Source organism: Grus americana, chromosome 1, assembly GCF_028858705.1.
Source record: "Grus americana isolate bGruAme1 chromosome 1, bGruAme1.mat, whole genome shotgun sequence".
NCBI lineage: Eukaryota > Metazoa > Chordata > Aves > Gruiformes > Gruidae > Grus > Grus americana.
Window position 1 is genome coordinate 181,477,953 of NC_072852.1, and position 22,879 is coordinate 181,500,831.

A 22,879-nucleotide genomic window follows, 5' to 3' on the forward strand; every position below is an offset into this window, starting at 1 on the left:
TACCTGTTTAGAAATGTAACAAATTTGTGATGGGACTGATGTCATGCACTGATTAGAGATGAGAGTTAATTTCTTCATATTCTGAAAGGTCCCAAGGTTGAAGGGGAAGTTTTGAAAGTGAGAAAAAACAATGTACTGTAACAGAAAAAGCGGGGGGGGGGGGAAGGGGGGAAGGGGGGGAGGAGAAGGAAAGATGAAACAGAAAGATGGAATAGATTTTGTCAAGAAAATGTGCTAGAACATTTAGGTTGGTAGCAGCATCAATCCTTTTAATCACCATCTGAGTAAGTCCATACAACAGGAGAGTATAATTGCAACTTAATGCTTCCCACATCTTTTGAAGTAGTTTAATATCCATAATGATAATAGACTGCAGTAAAAGGAGTAAGGGAAGTAGTCATTAATCCTTTTGGGGAAAAAAATCTGTCTTCAATTTTCAGACTATCAAAAACTATTGTCAGAGATGTGCAGTTTATCTTGGAAGTATGATTATTCAAAGTTTTATTCTCTGAGGATCACAAGAGAATCTTCTTGTTAATTCCAAGGAGTTATTAACGTTTCTATTTAAATATTTCTATGTTTTCTGAATTAATATGAATATGTCTAATAAAATCTAGTGAAAGGGAGTGAATTTATTGAGTGCAAATTGCTGAAATCCCCAGAATAGTTTGAGAAAATGAGATTTACCTCACTTACCTTCAGCATATAAAAGGTACTCATCTCATCTAAGCCAGGTATTGAAGCATCTTCTGTAGTCAGTCAAGACAGAGAAGGATCTCCAGGGGTTCTTCTTTCCATTGGTTTTAGATTCATATTTTAAGAGTGGATGAAGTGCCTTTTGTAGGTGCTAGCTAAAGTGAGAGCTTCAGTTCAGTGTTACTTCATTAATCATAGAAAGAGTTTAGCTTAGTTCTTTACTTTTTAGATTGCCCTAAGCTTGAGAATATCAATCTCCCCTATGTATAAATACTACAAAACCCCCACATATTTTATGTTTTATGGAACCATAGTACTTTCTCATTTCAGGTATATCAACACTCATCCCCAGTATCATTACTGATTTGTGACATGCAGGGCCACAGACCTTCACTCTGCCAGATATGAATCCTGTTGATCCAAATCTGCAGTGTGACTTCCAAGATTCACCTCTCTCACCACTGTGGACATATCAACTCATCACTAGACTGTGTCTGACCCTCGTTATCTTTAGTGGACCTGATCCTGACCTTTGGCCTGACTTTCTGGCTTGACCTCAGATGTGACTCATTACCACCTATTTGCCTGATGGTCTGGACTATTGTTTGAACACGGCTACCATCCCTGTGCTGGTCTTACTTGTCTTGCTTGGGAGTGGTGGGATGGGCCCTGGCTAGTGAGGCCCCTTCACCTGTTGGCCATGGCATCTTGTAGAATCATAGAATAGTTTGGGTTGGAAGGGACCTTTAAGGGTCATCTAGTCCAACCCCCCCTGCAATAAGCAGGGACATCTTCAACTAGATCAGGTTGCTCAGAGCCCCATCCAATCTGACCTTGAATGTTTGCAGGGATGGGGCATCTACAACCTCTCTGGGAAACCCGTTCCAGTGTTTCACCACCCTCATTGTAAAAAAAAGTCTTCCTTCTGTCTTGTCTGAATCTCCCCTCTTTTTCCTTTTAAACCATTACCCCTTGTCCTATCGGTACAGGCCCTACAAAAAAGCCTCTCTCCATCTTTCTTATAAGCCCCTTGCAATATTGAAAGTCTGCTATAAAGTCTTCCTGGAGCCTTCTTTTCTCCAGGCTGAACAACCCCAACTCTCTCAGACTTTCTTCAAAGGACAAGTGTTCCATCCCTCTGATCGTTTTTGTGGCCCTCTTCTGACTCGCTCCAACAGCTCCATGTCTTTCCTGTGCTGGGGACCCCAGAGCTGGATGCAGTACTCCAGGTGCAGTCTCATGAAGAGTGGAGTAGAGGGGCAGAATCACCTCCCTCGACCTGCTGGTCACACTTCTTTTGATGCAGCCCAGGACACGGTTGGCTTTCTGGGCTGCAAGCACACATTGCCGGCTCACGTTGAGCTTCTCATCCACCAACACCTGCAAGTCCTTCTCCTCAGGGCTGCTCTCAATTCCTTTGTTCCTCAGGTGTACTGATACCAGAGGCTGCTCCAACCCATGTGCAAGACCCTGCACTTGGCCTTGTTGAACCTCATGAGGTTCACGTGGGCCCACTTCTCAAGCTTGTCCTGGCCCTGCTGGATGGCATCCTGTCCCTCTGGTGTGTTGACTCCACTACTCAGCTTGGTGTTGTCTGCAAACTTGCTGAGGGTGCACTCGATCCCATCATGTCACTGATGATGATATTAAACAGTACTGGTCCTGATATGGAGCCCTGAGGGACACCACTTGTCACTGATCTCCATCCAGACATTGAACCGATGACTACTCTCTGGATGCAACCATCCAGCCAATTGTTCATCCACCAAACAGTCCATCCATCAAATCCATATCTCTCCAATTTAGAGAGAAGGATCTCCCTCAGGTCCCCATCCCTTAGGGAGAGCTGTCTCTCACCATGCCCTGACACTTACACAGAGGTTGACATTTTGCTCTCTCTAAATTTTCCATTTATAGAGTAACAGAAACCTTGTAAACTGGCTTGTTTTCTTCCTGGAAAATATATTTTGGTTTCAAAAGTCTTCATGCTGTCAGGTTGTGGTACAATGAACCGAAAACATCCTGAGAGGCCACTGTCAATTACTGCCAGCTGAAAGGCACTCCTGTAATGATTACAATACATTTTCTCTTGTCTGCTGTCCCCCGTAAATACCTGAGAGTTGTATCTCTAGGTCCTATAGGATAACCTCTATATCACAATTCAACATAATTGTCTCCCTCGTTTCTGCAGAAATATTTTGTAAAAATAAGTGAAAGCATTCATTTTTCTTAACCAACAACTTTCATTTATTATAACATAGGTGAAGGAAAATGGAAACTTGTGAAGTTTATTCTGATTCACGCCTGCCATAAAACTGCCACTTAAAAAACTTCATAGAAGAAACTTAGCTTAGTAGCTATGCTGTACTGGAGGAGTACTCGTGATACAAAATACACCCTCCAAGTACCTTCTTCATCTTCCTATGACAAGAGAGGAAGCGTCTATATACATAAATGCAAGAAAGGTAACACATTGCACTCTGTAGAAGCACACGATTACGTGTGCTAAAGAGCCATTAAAAATCAGGTTGTTGACTGAAACATGCCAAGGAGCAGAGGATCAAAAAGTAATACGCAGATTGGATAGCGACAGAGTGACTTGCTCTGATTGCTGATTACATTTCATATAGAATATATTTCAGGAATTTCCCCAAGTGATTTTTTTTTCTTTAAATGAGAGGAAGTATTTTTCTTAATGTACATGTACAGTACTTACCGTAGCTGAATATGAAGTTGCAGTAACCATGATATGATTATATCCATTATTCTTGCGAGAGGAAAAACTAGAATGAGAGACTTAAAGATGGATTAGAGTACGAAAATCAAAGAGAAATAAAAGCTATATAAACAAATTATAGTCAATTTTGAGACTTCCTCAATACATAACTATCTCATAAAAAGCATTATATATGCACATACATATATGTGTTTATCTCTCTCTCTCTCTCAAAATGATACATCTGTCAAAAGAAAATAAGGGATTTTTGAAAGCAGACAGTATCACGCCCTAGTAGAAAGTAATATAAATTATCGCGAGTAAAAATGAAAGACAGACTCTTAGAAAGAAATTTAGGAAGTGAATCATAAAAAAAGACAGCAGTATATTAAAAAAGAAAAGCTATGAGGAATTCAGAGAGTTATCAAGAAGTAATGGAAGATAATTACATCCCAGCATTCTGAAATAAGCCTTAAAAACTTTATAGTAAATGCCCTGAAAAATCTCTATGCTAGATCACACTACTACAGACCCTTACATTCACAAAAAACTTCGTCAGAATTTTCTTCTCTGGAAACATATTTATTTTCTTCTGGGAAAAATTAACTATTTACAATAATTTTACTGGGAACATTTAATAGCATAATGGTAGAATAGACAAGGTTTGAGCAGCTCATTTAATTCTTTAGGCGGCTCTGAAAATCCCACACGAAGTATAAAATTATGTAACACAGCCTTTATTGCGGCCCGTGACTCTCGGACCGCTTACAGTTTATAATTTATACCAGCTGTCAGGCTTGGCCTAGTCACTTCGACTGGAGTTAGAACTGAAGATAATTTGGCCCATGATTAAATTACAAACCTGAACTTTATAATAATGTAGTATGCAATGTATCCTAAATAGTGCCACAAATCACATCTCCAATATCCTCATAAAGATCCATTTGATGAACTGTATAATGGACTTCTTTACTGATTTTTTCCCATCTAGGCAGTATCTTGAAGGAGGTATATTAAATTTCCTCAGTTGAATGAGAGGCTAGCCTAAAATATTTTGTGAGAAATTATTAGCAACATGTAATCCACAATAAATTGATGAAGCAAACTACTTCCCTACTTCTTATATCCTCATCTTTAACAGGGTGACTTTGAAAGCTTCAAAAAGGAGAATGGTGCTATTCAGACCACAACTACTTCTGAAAGTCCTTAATTTAAATTCTAGCTAGAAAAGAGAAAGAATAAATCCATTGCATATAAAATTTTGTTTGACATTTCAAAAAGCTATGACTGATATAAAATCAATAACAGGATTGTGACATATGCTGTCTTCAGGGATGCCTTTCTCATCTGTACGTTCTTGAGTAAAGACAGCTATACAGATATACCTTTACAACCTGCTAAAACCATTTGTTTGTTGTTTTCTTCAGTGGCAACTCCAATGTAATAATTACAAATGTACAAAAGTATTTTAAAGACAAATCTCAGTGGAAGCTTCATTTCCTTTAATTACATTCTAATGCCTGGAAAAAGAGCCCTAATATCCTTTGTGTTGCTCCAAAACTTGAATATTTTTTATAACTGGTGCAAGATAGATATTGCGTTGATACTTAACACTGATACTTACCATTGTGCAGGTGTGACTGACCAAGATGCCTAGCAATAAAGCATCGGGATCAAAGTTAACAAGTTTCTGGTTTCCAAAAGATTTCTGTTAGTAGCGGAAATGAATTGCAATAAATACAACCATAATATTCTCTTTGTTTTTAATAAGAAAGGGAAGAAAACAACTGTTTTCAGAATATATTAGTTCAGAGATTTTTAAGACACAAGAAATGCATGTGCCAAGAGGTCTGACTAGTTCAACTTTACCACATCTGTGATCCAAATGGCGCACAGCTGCTTGTCTCTACAGGCAATTCAACATACCAGATAAGACAGCATTTTCTTTAATTATCTGTCCTGTCATAAAGCCCTACTTCCACCTAAAATATTCAAAAGTATTAGACAAATAGGAACTAGCACACACATGCTTGTCTGCCAGGGTGCCAGTGAATGATGGTAAACAGGCGTTTTGAGTACTTCCACGTGTACGTAGCGCACTGGGCAGTCAGACAGAGGAGACTAAGAGCAGGATTTTAAAAAAGCATCATCATAAGACAAGTAACTTCGTACATTATTAAGCATCGCATGAGTAAAACAATCTTGTTACCAAAAAAGAACCCAAGGAATCTCAAAGAAAATTACTTGGTTTTTTAGGGTTTAGCCTAAACTCAGTCCTCAGATTCCCTTCAAGCAGATTCATAACAAACATAAGTTTTCTCGACGATGAGCTTAAGCAAAGAAAAACTTCAATCCTTTATGAAAAGACTATTAAACCCCCAAATCCTTTTTGTCACATTTTAGTAGACTCATAACTATGTAGCTGTTCATAACTAAGTTCATAACTATAACTGTATATCAGGAAATATCTAATAGCTTTTTCCCTTGTAAGAATTTCAGGCTAGTGTCTTATTAGGCTGCAACTTTCTATTTGCTTCCTTTTTCTGATTGATAACCATGATCTTCCAGCATAGAGTTCTAGCTATGGATTTTCATTTTTCCTGGTCTATGCTCCAAACAGAGAGCAGAGATGACATATAGTAATACAGTGGCAGTGACACTGACTAAATGACAATCAAATGATGTCCAAAAAGCCGCAAGAATTCTAGCTGTTTGTTTTACAGGAAAAAAAATAGTCAATTTTTTGAAATAAAACTTTATTATTTGAAGAAAGTATGAATTTTCTCATAACTGTAACATAAATTTGTTCATTTATTAATATGATAAACTTGTTAACAGCCAGGTTCCTTAGTAAATTTAATAGACTAGGCTAGATGAACAATTTGAGGTTTTATCTACCCATTATCTTAATAATGGAATAAAATAGGCTTCGTGAACCACCCATGCTGTGAAAATTAACTAACATCTTATCCATAGGTTACATTTAAGAATATCATATTGTAATAAATTTAAATGATTAATGATTGCCGTTGCAGTATGAAAATGTAACTGTTAAAGAGTTCCTTAGATAACAAACAGCATCAATTGTCTCTATAAGACATGTGTTTTTCCAACGTAATTTATAACTTGGTGTAACTACTTTATTAACTGAGCAAGATGTTAGGAAGGGTATAAGATATATATTCAGTTGGTTTGACTTACAAATAGCTATGCAAGTTTAGGGGATTTGGGATGATAGAATGGCCTGTTTGGTGTTTTTCATGATAGAAAGAAGAAACCATTTTCCTGAAAAGACACATCTATCTGCTTGTTAGAATACTTAAATAGTGTTAGTAATAAAGACAGTTAAACTTGCATGCCTGCTGTATAAAAACAACAACACTGCTCACAAAATCCTTCATAACTTTTATGTGACAGTTTGAGAGGATGAACCTAATTAAAGAACAGTTAATTAACTGTTTTATCTTCTCACAGGCAAGAACTAGGCATCTCCAAATGAAATATGGAGAATTACCTAAACTCAGTCAAAAGCCAGCTTGCAAATGCTGTGTATGGGGATTTATTTGAAAAACTGCCTCTCTGGAACAATGAATATTAGGAAGGTATTCTTTTGTTTGTTTGTTTGTTTAAGACCTGAGTCACAGTATATTAAAAAAAACAGAGATGGAACAGAATACAAAGAGTCTAATTAAATCCATCAATCCAAAAGACCAGTTTTGCAAATATCTGTATGTTTAACTTTACGTACTTGCTTTGTCTCCCAGTTTTAAAATTGAAAATTTCTCATTCTAGAACAAAAATAATGCAAAATTGCCTAGCTATATGCACGTCCCAGACAATATGCATGCTAAGTATAATCTCTGCACAATTACAGTATTACTGATTAACTTCTTTCTCACAATTTTTTCCTCAGTCATGATTAATCTTGGCCAACTAAGATGTTGGAAGAGTGTATTTGTTCTGTGAAGCACCTAACAAGCACAAGAGGGGTAGTATAAAATAATAATAATTGATCAAAAGTACTAACATTTACTTTTGGCTTAGTAAAACTGCCTGATAAATTATTCCCTTTAGTGTTTCTCTATTATTGCAACACAGTACCTTGAAAGTGATATATTGGCACAAGCCATTGTGTTCTACCCTAGTGCAATTAGGAGGTCCATTTAAACAGCTTTATCATATGCATACATAGGCTGATTAATTTTCTAATCAAATGTTCCAGGAAATCATTAACCATGACATTAAACAGTGCTGTGCTAATTATACTCTCCACAAAGAATTCCAATATAAATTTACAAAACATCTATAGAAATATGCCAAAGGACAAACAGTTTAATGTATACAAATAATTCTAGCATCTACTTTTCATAGCCCCACAGCTCCCTAGTGTTAAAGCCAAGTCCTGCAAAGGTCCAGTTTGGGGCTGAATTCTGCTGCATTTCACCAGAGCTCCATGACTAGTGGTAGTCATTACATTTTGTAGGTCACTGGCTGTGTAAATCATGCTGAAAGATTGAGATCCTTATTCTTTTGATGTCATTGCATTGGAATGAAAGCCCCTCAAATTATGTGGAAAAAGCGAATGCAACTGTTGGAGGGAGCGTTTTATTTTCACCACATTCAAGACAACACAAAATGATAAAAACAATATGGAAACCTGAGCAGCTTTCTTACTGAATGACAGAAGAAAAAGGAAACTTGTTCTGTTTTAGAAAACACTCTAGAAATATGAATGCTGAGTGTTAGCCTTCTTTTTCTTAATGATATCTAACACTGAGTTTTGGAAATAGATTTTCCCCTATATAAGTCTCCAGTTTGCATCATTATTCTAACTACTGTTAATTTAAGATAAAGATAAATGTAAGGTATTGATTGTAGTAATGAGAATTCAATTCCTTTCTAAAGCATATACAATTTGCTAGTCTAAAGCGTAATGAAATCTCTATTTATTTGTGTATTTCCCCATAAACCACAGTGTCTTGGAGGTCTTTGTTAAAAAAAACCTCACAAGAAACCCAGAATGCATTAAACACATAGAGAATGTAGGTGTGCCTGTTCTTTTGGCCTTCCTAGTACAGCTAACAGCTCCACCACGAAGACCATGTTGGTCACAAAACAAAATCCTGGCCTGAAGAGGTTGATAGAAATACCGCCGTTGTTTTGAATAGGGCCTCTGTCTCACCTGTTATTCTGCTGTCGTAAGCTGCCATCTTACATATTATAAAAATAGTAGATATAAAAATATAAACTATGTGTTTATATATATTTTTAAAAATCAGGGCTCTAAATATATTAAAGTTATATAGACGTAGATGAACCAGTTTTCATCTATCCAATAGTGCCTCTACATAGGAAATTGGAATTTTTAGCAAAACCAGGCTTTGGCAATCAACTTCCTAGGCCAAACCAGTGAGGGGCCAATCCTGTCCTTCAGCTGCGGGTTATCAGACCCTTTAGAAGGCAAGGCAGGACCTGGGAAGCAACACAATAAAACCTTCCTGAGAGGGTGGAGGTGTATCATAACCCCTTAGATGGAGGCACTCATGCCTCAAAACACGGGGATTTACCCCCTCTTCTGCTGGTATTTCCACAGAACCTTTCTACCCCAGCAGAGCTGGTTGGGGGGGATGGGACAGTTCACTCTCTCTGACAGAGGACTGACATCCACCTCCCCAACGAACGTTAATTTGGCTGCGCACCCGCTGTTCTCTGAGGGGAACCGCCCTGTGAGGGCGGACCGTGGCCGCCGCGGTTACATGGCAGCAGAAAACTTGCTGAAGGCCGAAACAAACCAAGACAAGACGCCCCAAACCCTGCAGAACGCCTGTGTGCGCCCACGAGCCCCGCGCACAGACTGACCCCATCCCCGGACTGACCCCAGGCGTCCCCGTCACCCCACCCGCTCGCGACTACAACTCCCTCCGCCCAAATGGCCGCGCCCTCCATGTCCCTCTCCGGGCGCGGGCCGCGTTGCTCTCTGGGACATGTAGTCCGGGAGGGATGGGGGGGCGAGCGAACAGGTGGGGTCACTGGGGCACCTCGCCGGCGCTTTTCTGAGAACAGCTGATTCACCGGAGATTGGCAGAAGGCCAGCCAACCGGAAAGCGACATTTCCAGCCTGCCGGCGTGGATTGGCTAGCGCAGGGAGGCCGGGGGGCGGGATCGGCAGTGGCGGGACGATTCGGACGGCGGGACATTCCTGTGCTCTGACAGGCGCTGGGGAGCGGCCGTTGGGAGCGCGCGCCCCTGCCCCTCGTTCCGGCGTGGCGGTGCCGCGGCTGAGGACGTGTGGCCGCCGCTGCCGGGATTAGAGGCTCCTCGTTAATCCTTTGCCGCATTGAGGCGGCGGCTTTAGCCCTGAGCCCCCCTCCCTCCCCCGCGGCGCCCTGCCCGGCCGAGCCCAGCTAAGTCGCGCTAATCGCAGGCGCCTAGCTCGGCCAGGGCCGCCGGGCCTGGGCCCGATCACGGGCAGCGGTCTCCCCTCATCTCCCCTCCGCACCTCTCTCCGGCGCGGCCATGGAGCCGCGGCGGCCGCGACCGCGTTACTGCGCCCCCTCCTCGCCGCCGGGTCGCGGCGGGCGGGAGAACAAGGGGCTCCGTCGAAAAGGCCCGCCGGGGGCCGGGAGCGCCGGGGGCCCCGAGGAGACGGCGGACGGCAGGAAACCCAAATTCGTAAGTACGAGTCGATCCCTAGCTGCCCCCTATCCCCGCTGGGGCTGACCGCGGCGGGGCTGCCTGAGGCGTGGGCCTGTCGGCGGCCCTGCCTGGCCCAGCGCGGCGCCTGCCTTCCGGGCCTGGTGCCGAGGGTGCCCGACCGTGCGGCGGCCCTGTTCTGCTCCGGCGGGGACGGTCAGTGACCTGTAGCCCCCTGAGAAACCGGAGGGGGGGCGGGGGCTGGTAGGAACAGACGGGCCACGAAACGGCGCCGTCGACTTCAACAGGGCTTCAAATCGTGATCCTGCCCCCTCCAGCTTGCCTCTTCCTTGCCAGCCTCAAAGGACCTGGCTTTATTTTGCCAGCACGTTTTCAGGTTGCCCCTCTTCATCATAAAGCTTTATTTTCTTACTTGCTGTTTGACAGCTATAGGTGTAAGGGGAACAGAACAGACCTTCAGGTCTTAAATGATACTGCTTTTATTAGAACTTGATTTATTTATTTATTTACTTTAGTGATGTAAACTGTATAGTGAAAATCTGAGTCTTTGAATTTAAGGGACGTACTAAAATTCTCCCTAGCCTGCTTTTACAACATTTTGGCTAGCGCACCAAGAAATTGGGAAATTTGAAAGGGCTAATAACTGTCCAGAAGATAATGTGTCTGTAAGATGAGTCCTAACTAAAAAGCATCCAGGAATAGCCAGTTTTTGAATGGATGTTATGAGATTTGCAAGTATTAAAGCTGTGACAAACATATATTCTACAGGTCTTGTATCTACCACATGCAAAACAGATGCATACCATGCTCATATTTAGGTGATACATATGTATTAGTCTTTGTTTAGCTGGCTCTAAACACACCTGCTCCGAGCTGTATTATGTGCTTACAGAATAGATACTACAGTAGATAACATACTGTAGATTCTTGATTCTAAGGCTTCTTTGTGCTATATTCAGTAGTTGAGTGTCTGGCACTTGAGCACAGGTTCAAAAAGGTGTACCATACTTAATATGCAGCTAGTTGAAGTCAGCCAATAAGCGATATCAAACTGGAAGTGGCCAAACCTGTTCTGGAAGGTCACAGCTTGTTCCTGGCATTCCTGTTTCCTGGAATCCTTGGCATATTGTAGTTGTACAGATTGTTGTTTGAACCAAGTCCCTGTGCCTAGTTTTGCATGTTAGAATGGGCGTGTATGAAACAGTTTAACCAAGAGCTGTTTTCTTGTCTTCATAATTGGCTATGTATCTCCTGAAGGTGCATGCGTGTTAGTCACGGAGGTGACATGGCTGGATATGCTTTAGCATAGGATGTCTAAGTAAAAACCTATACAGTCTGCTAAGTCTAAAAGGTTATATATCGTTGCTGGTATATGACTTGATGGCTGGATTATTCCTGCGGTGAGTGGGAGATGTGGATTTGTGTGTGTTTGAGACTGACAAGAGCATTGAGTCAACAGTTTTTACTTCTGACTGATACTTTAACTGTAAAGTACTTATGCAAATAAACATTGCAATCATTTTCCACTTTTTTCCCTAACCATTTGTTAAAACAGGAATTGGGTGTTGCCATCATGTTCACTTTTTTCTAGCCATGTGTTAAAATAGAATTAATAATTTATAGGGAATATAACCCTGCCACATAAGTGATACAAGTAATAGATTTTTTTCTTAGATGAAGCCTGATTGGCTTTCTAGTGAAAGAAGGCCTTCTCTTTGCTGCAGATGAGCTTGTTTGATACGTGTCTAGACTTCCTAGGCTAGGCAAGGGTGGTTTTGAGTATGTGCAGATATGGGCATCAGCTGACTGGCTTTTTGAGGTCACAGTGTTGACTTTTGATCCAGCTACAGAAAATAAAGGGAGTTGAATTTGAGTATCTGACTTAGCTTGGTAGGGTGTATGATTGTCATGTGGATGTTTTTTTATTTTGTCCTGTCTCTGTTCCCCTGCCTTGTTTCTGAAACTTTTAAGGATATTCTCAGTCATCCCTGCTTAAATTTATGAGAATGTCTTGTCAAACTGCAACTCTCAGGAACACTTGAAAACTTGCCAAAAGATGTGATCATCCAGCTGTATTTAGCTTTGGTGCAGCTTCACCTTGAACGCTGTAGGCAGTTCTGGGCCCCACAATTTAAGAAGGATGTGAAGGGCCTTGAATGCGTGCAGAAGAGAGAAACAAAGCTAGTGAAAGGGCTGGAATGTCCTGTGAGGAGCAGCTAAGCACTTTGGGCTTGTCTGGTTTGGAGAGAAGGAGGCTGAGGGGCGACCTCATGGCTCTCTGCAGCTTCCTGAGGAGGGGAAGTGGAGAGGGAGGTGCTGAACTCTTCTACCAGGTGTCCAGTGACAGAACGCATGGGAATGGTTCAAAGCTGGGCCAGGGGAGGTTTAGACTGGACATTAGGAAGCATTTCTTTACTGAGAGGGTGGTCAAACACTGGAACAGGCTTCCTAGAGAGGTGGTCGATGTCCCAAGCCTGTCAGTGTTTAAGAGGCATTTGGACAGTGCCCTTAATAACAGGCTTTAGCTTTTGGTCAGCCCTGAGTTGGTCAGACAGTTGGACTAGATGATACTTGTAGGTTCCTTGCAACTGAAATATTCTATTCTACCCTGAGGTGTTGATAGGGGACTGAAGAATGATAGTTCTCTGAACCAGGATTGTGTTCTAGGTATGCCATTAGCTCACTGGGTGAGCTTCAGAAGACCCTCTAGACTAATAATTTCTGGTGAAGAAACATATACAGTGGCACAGTTAGAATTACTGTAATACTGTAATAGTTATAGACATCAACCAGGTTTTTTTAACTGGGATAGTTCACTTAAAGGGTACTATGAGATATGCTTTTCTTTCTACTGCTTCATAAATTTCTGCCCTGAGATATTGCAATATACAATATTTATCACTCAGCTATTAAATCTAAAATTGGTAAACTGTCCTTCCTATCTACCTCCTGTTGTCTTACAAGACTGGTTTGGTTTTTTTGGGGTGGGAGATGGTATATCTATGTTTACATCTACCTCGTTCTGTAATACATCTTCAATATACTTTTGTTAGTTAAATTAGTTTTGTGTCAGAATACATAATACTTCTCTTACCCCTTTGAACTCTCTGTAATCCAGCCTTAGATATAGGCTGTAGCCTTTTCTGTGTTTGGGATATTTACAGTGCCATACTTCTCTATGTCACCTGAATTATGTTTCTGATCTCTTATATGTTTGTCAAATGTGGATGAAATTGGCTGTTAGATTCAGTGAACTCAAGTCATCCAGATTGTATTAGTCTAATTTTCCTCACTGCAAAAGGCTTGAAAATAAGTTCCAGGTTGGACCCTTCCAATCAATGCAACATATTGATCTGTCACAGCAGATATGCTAATCTGAAAAAGAGTTTGATTCTGTGACAAACCTTGAGGTGAAATTAGATTGCTGGTTGACAAAGCTGACATCGTTAACATATACCTCCAAGAATTTTCTTGTTTAGCAGGAGGAAAATCCCTCTTATTAAAAAACAATTCATTTGGAGGGGAGAAGAGAGAGTTTTTGGGCTAAACAGTTATAGCGGTTGATTCCAATCAAATGTTATCTTGAGGTACTGCATTTCTGAATAAACTAGCTTCTCAGAAGTAAGTTAAGTCCTCAATTCTCTGTTCTTTTACAGAATTGTTTAAAAAAATGTAAGGAGTGATGGTTAATTTTGAAGCACAAACCAGCTTGGGTTTGTTCAGCAGGTCCAAGGTTTTGGAAGAATGGGACTCTTAAAAGGGTAAAAGGTATTCTACAGTACTGTGATGCTTGATATTGAAAGTTGTTACTTTCACCTTTGAGGGCTAGGGCTTGGTAAAAAGAGGAAATTAATTAAAAGATGACAGAGATTATACCCATTTTCTTTGTATACATTGACTGAGCTGGAAACTTTTGCAATCTGTTCTAGGGATAGGGTAAAAAGCAGTTGCTTGCCACTTCCTCTCCTTGGCTTTTTTTTTCCTTTGAAATGTTTGGAAATCATAAAAGCGAGTGCTAAATTATGTGACTTCCAATTGCAGTTTACTGGGGCTACATCTCATCTTGTAGACACTAGTCCTCAAAAGATCAAGTTCAATTTCTAGCTCTGGTTAGATGTGTTACTATTAATTTCAGTATACCATTGAACAATCTTCAGTGACTTTCAGGTTATGTTTTTGATTAAGTTCTTTATAAAATACATATGAGTCAAGAAGGCTTTCTTTTCTTGTTTGCACCAATCTGTTAAAAATGTCAAATTAACACTTGCATTTAACAGTGTCTGTAAATCAAAGAAAGATGTAGTTAAGAGCAAAAGTACTTCCATTTCTCTAGCATAGTGAAGAAAGGTAAGACCGATCTGTGTCAATTTCTTTAATTACGAAGTGACTGAATTATTGCTGCAGTTATGCTGCACTGTAAGACCTTGAATCTAAATTAGTCTTTTAAAGAAATTATTGCTGAACAGATGTTACCTAAAGCACTTTATTGCAGCTTTGTAAAATTGTAAATTCCTCTTGCTGTTATTTTTGTTGGCATGAATTAACACTGTGGGTTATGATATTAAATTTTAGTGCTGTGTTCTAGCACTTTGTTATATAATCTTACCTGTAAGCACCAATTTTGAGTTTAACTCATCAATGTCTAAAGAATATCACTGTGTAGAAAATGTCATGTTAAGATAATTTTGCCCGATTGCTTTTCAGACTTCTTTCCAAGCAACAGGGAGAGAGTGTGATAAAGCCATTAAATAAATGCTGAAATAGTATATTGGAAATTAAAAGTAGGAAGTGCTGTGGGGTTATACAGCAGTTTCTAAATTGTGCTTACAGACTGAGGTATCAAAATTACTGAGGCAATATTGTGACAAAGGAGATCCTAAAGTAATAGCATCCACTGTAATCATCCAATTTTACATCTCTCTAACTGAATCTACAGGTTTCCATGCAAACCATGCTTCAGTTTTCTGCTGTTTCTGCTGGAGAATAGCCTTTGGGGGGAAAAAACAGCTAGTGTTGAATGGTTTTGGTGATAGAATTAATGGCAGTATGTGATGAGTTCTTTATCACTTTCTAATTTAAAAAGGTACAGAGGAGATTGTGCAATTTATATGTACATTCTTAGTCTTCATATGTCTAGTTTCAGCATTTAGGCTGAAGTTGGCCAGTTCATAGAATCATAGAATGGTTTGGGTTGGAAGGGACCTCAAAGATCATCTAGTTCCACTCCCCCTGCCATGGGTAGGGACACCCTCCACTAGACCAGGTAGCCCAAAGCCCCATCCAACCTGGCCTTAAACACTTCCAGGGATGGGGCATCCACAACCTCCCTGGGCAACCTGTGCCAGTGCCTCACCACCCTCACAGTGAAGAATTTCTTTCTAACATCTAATCTAAATCGACCCTCCTTCAGCTTAAACCCATTACCCCTTGTCCTGTCACTACACTCCCTCATAAACAGTCCCTCACCATCTTTCCTGTAGGCCCCCTTCAGGTACTGGTAAGCTCTCCCCGGACCCTTCTCTTCTCCAAGCTGAACAATCCCAACTCTCTCAGCCTGTCCTCATAGGAGAGGTGCTCCAGCCCTCTGATCAGCTTCGTGGCCCTCCTCTGGACTCGCTCCAACAGCTCCATGTCTCTCCTGTACTGGGGCCCCCAGAGCTGGATGCAGTACTCCAGGTGGGGTCTAATGAGAGTGGAGTAGAGGGGCAGAATAACCTCCCTCGACCTGCTGGTCACACCTCTTTTGATGCAGCCCAGGACACGGTTGGCTTTCTGGGCTGCAAGCGCACACTGCCGGCTCATGTGGAGCTTCTCATCAACTGACACCCCCAAGTCCTTCTCCTCAGGGCTGCTTTCAATCCATTCCTCGCCCAGCCTGTAGTCGTGCTTGGGATTGTGCCGACCCATGTGCAGGACCTTGCCCTTGGCCTTGTTGAACTTCATGTGGTTTGCATGGGCCCACCTCTGCAACCTGTCAAGGTCCCTCTGGATGGCATCCCTCCCCTCCAGTGTGTTGACCACACCACACAGCTTGGTTATTTTGTTAAATGTGCTGAGGGTGCACTTGATCCTGTTGTCCGTGTTGCTGACAAAGATGTTAAATGGTGCTGGTCCCAGTACCAACCCCTGAGGAATGCCACTCGTCACTGTTCTTCACTTGGACATTGAGCAGTTCTTCTAAAACTCATTGTATCTTGCTTAAGTCCTCCTTTTGGGTTTTTTTTCTTTCCTTTTTTTTCCCCTTCCCCTTTATAGCTACATGTAGGCTCTAAGTTCTTGAACTGTAGGTGTGTGGTGGTTTGAGGGGCTTTTCTGGGTTGGTTTGTTTGTTTTCTTCTTCAAGGAAGGCAAAAATGATGATCCAGAAATGATTTTGATATCAGACTGTGGGTTTTTTTTATTCTTCGTAATACTGAAAATTTACAAATTTTCACCACATTGTGTGGTGGAAGGCATACATGTTGAAATTCTTGTTTAGCTGCCTGAGATTCTGTTACTTTGCATGCCTAAAACTCCTCTCATAATGGCAGGGGTGTATAGCTTGGTGCTTGTCTATCTTCTAATTCCATTTATGATCAACAAATCAGACTTTGCCTCTCTGATGGCATACTAACAACGTCCATCCCTGCCAGGCATGATCTGACTTCAAGTACCAACATACTGCTTTTAAACATGCTTTCTTTCAGAAAGTCAGATCAGCAATGTCACTCTGTACTTACGTGATGGTGAAAAGAGCACTTGTGGAGAATAGAGATGCTACCCCTTTTGGTAGAGTGCCAAAACTTTTAGATGATACAGACTATACCCTATACTCTACTAGGATATTCTTCATCGTTTCCAGGCCACATTGAGCTGTAGTGCTGGTAGAAAAAAATGCTAACGGCATGAGACTGGAGTCTTGTGTGAGAAGATGGCATTCTCCTGCATTCTGGTCCTGTTTGCCTGGACTGCTTGTACCACGTTTAGATAGAATTTTGTTTATAAATATGCATGTGCAAAGATAGAGAAATAAATCTAATGACACAAAAGATCAAACTAGTACTTCTAATCCAATTAAGTGGCATTTCTCATTTCTTTGTTTCACTTCACTGTCTACCCAGAGTTGACTGGGGTAATTATGTAGACAATGGCTCAACTTGTTAAATTCTGTCTTGCAGATTAACTTTCAGTATGTGCTACTGTTTGGATATGCAACATAAGATCATCCTCTTCTGTATGACAATAAGATTCTTTACTGTGAATATATATGAAGCCAAAGAGTATTTGTCTTACTTTTCTTAGCTGGGTGGTACAGAAGTTGCATCACAAATGGCTTTATCATGTATGACCTTTTCAAGTGGCACAGTGCTCTTTCTGTTCTGTGAGTAGTTGTCTTGTTGCCATGCATGTGTTGTGAACCTCAGCTGTTGTGTCCTATTGTACCGTTTGGTTTCTGCCTAAGGCTCTCACTGTCCTCGATGTTTTTGAGATCAGGCCTTTTGACAGCTTATCAAGAACACTGTACTGTACACTGAATGTATGTGTATATCGTGTGTCCAATGAAATCAGTTATTTACCAGTATGCCTGAGGGACATAATCTTCAATAAGGGGTAATTCCATGTCAGACTTCTTGCTTGCTTCAAAAATGATACATCTATACACTTCTTTTTAACTGTGACTTAGCTTTAACTGAACTGCTTCTGCTCAATTGCAAACCACAATGACCTCTCCTTCCATGTCCCAGACTAAAAACTAGGTTACCCTGGAAAATGTAATTTCAAAATGTTAGTTGTTTATAAATATGTTTGTATAGATGAAGACTAAGCAATTGTGATACTTCTGCTTTTCCAACTGTAGGTGCTACCGATAAATCTGGACTTCTAAAGTATCCTAATTAACTCCTTAATCTTTTCATGGTTTTGTATCTCTTCGTCTAGAAAACAGGATGTCAAGGTACTTAAAAACAAATTAATGGTATTTTAAATTTTGCATATCTATTTTCTACATGATAAATAGACTAGCCGAGTACTTGTACATAGCTCCTATGTTCTCAAAGGCAATAATTTTGTTATTCTGGAGTAGTTCATGGAAGACATAAAATAGCATATTAGTATTTTCATCCATTGCAAAGCAGTATTCTGCAAGCTTACATCATGTTTTTAGCAGTAACTGAATATTATAGAAATATAAGATTTATTTGCTTGCAGGCTTATGTTTAAGGCAACCTGTTTTACTTGAGCAGAATATGTTTTACTTCTGTGAACTGACATATCCAGGCCTGAAAATAAAAATATGTTCCTGTGGTAGTAAAGCACTCCAACCTCTACCTCAGTAGTTATTTTTTCCCCTTATTATAAATGTGTTTGTTTTTGTTTGGCTTGGCAAGAATAAAAATATACTTCTGTTCTTGAGTCATAGCACTTCTCTAAGCTTAATGCCATTAAAAGATTTGGTGTGGTAAGATTTTGTCGTTAAGAGCACATGTAGTGTTCCACATCTCTGTACCCTTGAATGCTACAGAAGACCAATAAAATTGGCAAACGGTTTTACTTTGTACAGCTTTGCCAGAAGAGAATGACTTGATGAGGGAGAAAGGAAGAATATCACCTGAGTTCCCGTGTTTTAACCAGCTCCTCTGACTGAGAAGTGCTATAACATAAAATGCACAGAATAAGCCTTTTGAGATGTCTTACTGCAAGTTGTTCAGCCGTTTAATATTAGAGTGCTAAAAGATCTGAACATTAGGTTGTAGTTCATATGGGTTTTCTCCTACTTTATAAAGGAATCTCCAAATACAATGTCACCAATGTTGATAAATGAGTGCTGGTTAAGTAGGTTCACTTCCTTGTAGCAGTTACTTTTGAACCAGACCCCACAACATTGTCTGAAAGAGGTCTTATGCTGGTATTTTTAGGCTCTGGTACTTTAGGCAGCTAGTAAGCTGAAGAGTGAGGAGACTCATATTTGTATATTGAGTTTCTTATACCATTATGGTGTCCTTAATTGGTTGCATGGTAGGTTTTTTTCACTGATTAGTCAGATGACCTGGGTCAGTGAGGTGTGCAGATGTATAAAATGGGGAACTTTTCATCCTTTACTACAGTAAATTCCATTGCTGAATTTCACAGCTTAATTGAAAGGTACAACTCTGGCTTGAATCCCATTAACTGTTTCTTTTTCAAAGAACAAAAACTGAATCTGAAAAATATTGCCTTGATTCCATGGATGATGATGGTGTCTGTACAGAGCAGTTGCAGAACATCCAACATCTGATCCTAAGTGGAAATGAAGTTGATGATGTACTTACTGTGCCTGTTCAGTGGCATACACATGCGTTTGATGTGAATTTCAAAATTCCACCTCAAAGCATATCATCGAATCATAGAATGGTTTGGGTTGGAAGGGACCTCAAGGATCATCTAGTTCCACTCCCCCTGCCACGGGCAGGGACACCCTCCACTAGACCAGGTAGCCCAAAGCCCCATCCAGCCTGGCCTTGAACACTTCCAGGGAGGGGGCATCCACAACCTCTCTGGGCAACCTGTTCCAGTGCCTTACCACTCTCACAGTAAAGAATTTCTTCCTGACATCTAATCTAAATCGACCCTCCTTCAGCTTAAACCCATTACCCCTTGTCCTGTCACTACACTCCCTCATAAACAGTCCCTCTCCATCTTTGCTGTAGGCCCCCTTCAGGTATTGGTAAGCCACAATTAGATCTCCCTGGACCCTTCTCTTCTCCAAGCTGAACAATCCCAACTCTCTCAGCCTGTCCTCATAGGAGAGGTGCTCTAGCCCTCCGATAAGTTTCGTGGCCCTCCTCTGGACTCACTCCAACAGTGTGATGTCTCTCCTGTACTGGGGCCCCCAGAGCTGGACACAGTACTCCAGGTGTGGTCACACAAGAGCGGAGTAGAGGGGCAGGATCACCTCCCTCGACCTGCTGGTCGTACTTCTTTTGATGCAGCCCAGGACATGGTTTGCTTTCTGGGCTGCAAGCGCACACTGCCGGCTCATGTTGAGCTTCTCATCAATCAATACCCCCAAGTCCTTCTCCTCAGGGCTGCTTTCAATCCATTCCTCGCCCAGCCTGTAGCTGTGCTTGGGATTGCGCCGACCTGCATGCAGGACCTTGCACTTGGCCTTGTTGAACTTCGTGCGGTTTGCACGGGCCCACCTCTCCAGCCTGTCAAGGTCCCTCTGGATGGCATCCCTTCCCTCCTGTGTGTCGACCACACCACACAGCTTGGTTATGTTGTTAAATGTGCTGAGGGTGCACTCAATCCCACTGTCCTAGTCACCGACAAAGATGTTAAATGGTGCTGGTCCCAGTACCAACCCCTGAGGAATGTCACTTGTCACTGTTCTCCACTTGGACATTGAGCCATTGACCACAGCTCTTTGAGTGCGACCATCCAGCCAATTCCTTATCGACTGAGTGGTCCATCCATCGAATCCATGTCTCTCCAATTTAGAGACAAGGATGTCGTGTGGGACAGTGTCAAATGCCTTGCACAAGTCCAGCTTGATGACATCAGTTGCTCTTCCCTTGTCCACCAACGCTGTAACCCTGTCACAGAAGGCCACCAGATTTGTCAGGCACGATAACATAATGCAGAAGAGTTTCTTTCGAAGCGGATTACTCAGTCGCCTACCGTGTTAGAGGAGCTTCATAATGGTATCTGTGCATTGCTTAAGGCTTAGTTATTTAAGTTGTGTGTATGAAAAAGGAATAAATTTTTATGTTTTTTGCCACCAAGTTGCAATGTAAGACCATATGTTAGTGTTTTTTCCTGCAGCTTTGATCACTTAAGGATAGGGGTAATATACCAGCAACTTGCTAAATGTAAAGTCGTGAGCTTTTGCAAATGACAGAAATTAACGCTCATGCTGTCTTTGTAGCTATTTAGCAGAATGGGAAGAACAAGTCATAACTTCAGCTCCATAGTAGTGTGTGTGGCAATAGTCTGATCTACCCCTGCAGTATGAGAACACCAATGGGACACGGATCTTCAGTCTCTTGACCGGATTGAAATACTTTCACTTTGTCATTTTCATTTATTAAAAATCCTCATCCCTTAGAACACAGAAAGGGATTGTCATAAAAGTTCATTAATGACCTAGCTCCATTTTTTTTTTATTATTAATGGTAGAACTTAGATTATGTTACTGAGTACTGAGTATTTTCTCACACTTCATTGCTTTTTAACTTCATAGCCATTCATCAGATGCTTCTTCCTCAGTTTCTTGACAATACTCAGAGTAGAGCTATCATAGGATAATATTTGACTTAACACAAATTCTTCTTCAGTTCTGAGGGAAGAGCCAGAGAAGATGTCATAACTAATGATGCCTAAGTATTGTTGACTTGGTGAAGACAAAGCATGAGTCTCCAAATTTGATTAATTTGGATATAGCCGTTGACAATTGCTGTAGCTGCTGCCAAGCTTTGCACACTAGGCAGTGAGAGGAGTCTAAGAATATAGTAAGAGTCTATCTCACTAAGTATGCAACTTCACATTCTTCCCATTTCCCTGCCAAGTCTGTTCTCAGTCTCTTCATAAAATCTGTAAATGGAATCCCTGCAACACTGACTCATCAGTCACCAGTGTTCTTCAGTGCTGCTCTTCAGTTTTGCACAAGAGCGATGTGTCCTAGCACTTGCCGTGTTTGTCAGTGTGCAGTGGAGAGCAAAAGAGTTGATTCAGGAACTGTTGTTTGACACAGCAGCAAGTAATCTATAGATTTTTGGATGTTACTACTAAAAAATACATATGTCAGTTTGTACTTGTAACTTTATGCTCCGCTTTGCCACGTAGACATCGCTTGAGCATGGTCAACGGTCTTAGTTGTTTGAGTGTTGCAGCTTGGCAGATAGTTTTGAACTGTTAGTGAGCTCCATGTTCTTCTGTTGAGTTTAAAATCGTAGAACTGATTCCTTGGTGGTGTCCCCACAGCTGTTTTGAGAAGACACAAGTCTAGTAGCTGAATTATGAGCAAGTCTTCTATTCTAGTATATTTAGGTATAAAATATAATAAAACACAACTTGTTTCAAGCTGTGCTTGGTTTATATTCTTTTGGTATTATCTGTTATCAGATTACAGATTTTTTTTTAATCTACATTGTATTTCTTGTATAACTTCCTATGCACTGTAAGCCACCAAAGTACAATTTGCCAAGAACTTATTACTTCAAGTGCTATGATTCAGTACTGTTTAACGTGTATCTTATTTTGAATAACAGTAACTATAACAGACACTTGCTTTTTTATTTGAGGGGTTTTTTTTGGTTTTTTTTTTTACTGCACAATTGTGACATGACTGGTTTCCTATTTGATTTACAGCACTTAAATATCAAGACACTGACAGATGATGTGGTAAGACAACTTAAGTTTTGTTTTGGCTTTGCCAAGCTAATAACCTTATTGCTAATGCAATAACAATAACCTTATTGATACAAGAACCTGTCCTAATTGTGAAGTTAATTTAGTTAATTGGCAAAGTCTCACTAAGCTGTTAATTATCTGTAACATACTCGGTGCAAGTAGCAAAAATCTATGCATGGCTTTGAAGTATGCTCTAATCGTGGCTAAATAAGCTTGACACAGGTAATTGTTCCAGTTTACATGTGGTATAGTTAAGATATCTGTGATTGCATATTTTAATATTAAAGTTACTTAGGCTGCATGGCTAGTTTAAAATACCATGTTTAACAAACTAACAGTTGCTTGCAAAACTCATTAGTGCTTGCTTCAAACAATGTTAGTTATATTCAGTGTCCTGCTAACACTTGTTTCTCAAACTTCATCTGTCTCTTGAATGGCTGATGAGGT

General features: G+C 40.8%; 1 protein-coding gene across 1 annotated transcript in view; it reads left to right on the top strand.

Annotated features, from left to right (window-relative positions):
• The first annotated feature begins 9,669 nt into the window (after nt 1-9,669).
• DIAPH3 (diaphanous related formin 3) overlaps nt 9,670-22,879 on the top strand; it is a 256,877-nt gene continuing 243,667 nt past the window's right edge. Inside the window, exons 1-2 of the mRNA XM_054812840.1 lie at nt 9,670-10,084; nt 22,391-22,423. Coding sequence (XP_054668815.1) covers nt 9,929-10,084; nt 22,391-22,423 — 189 coding nt within the window. The 5' untranslated portion in view covers nt 9,670-9,928. The remainder of the gene's footprint in view (nt 10,085-22,390; nt 22,424-22,879) is intronic.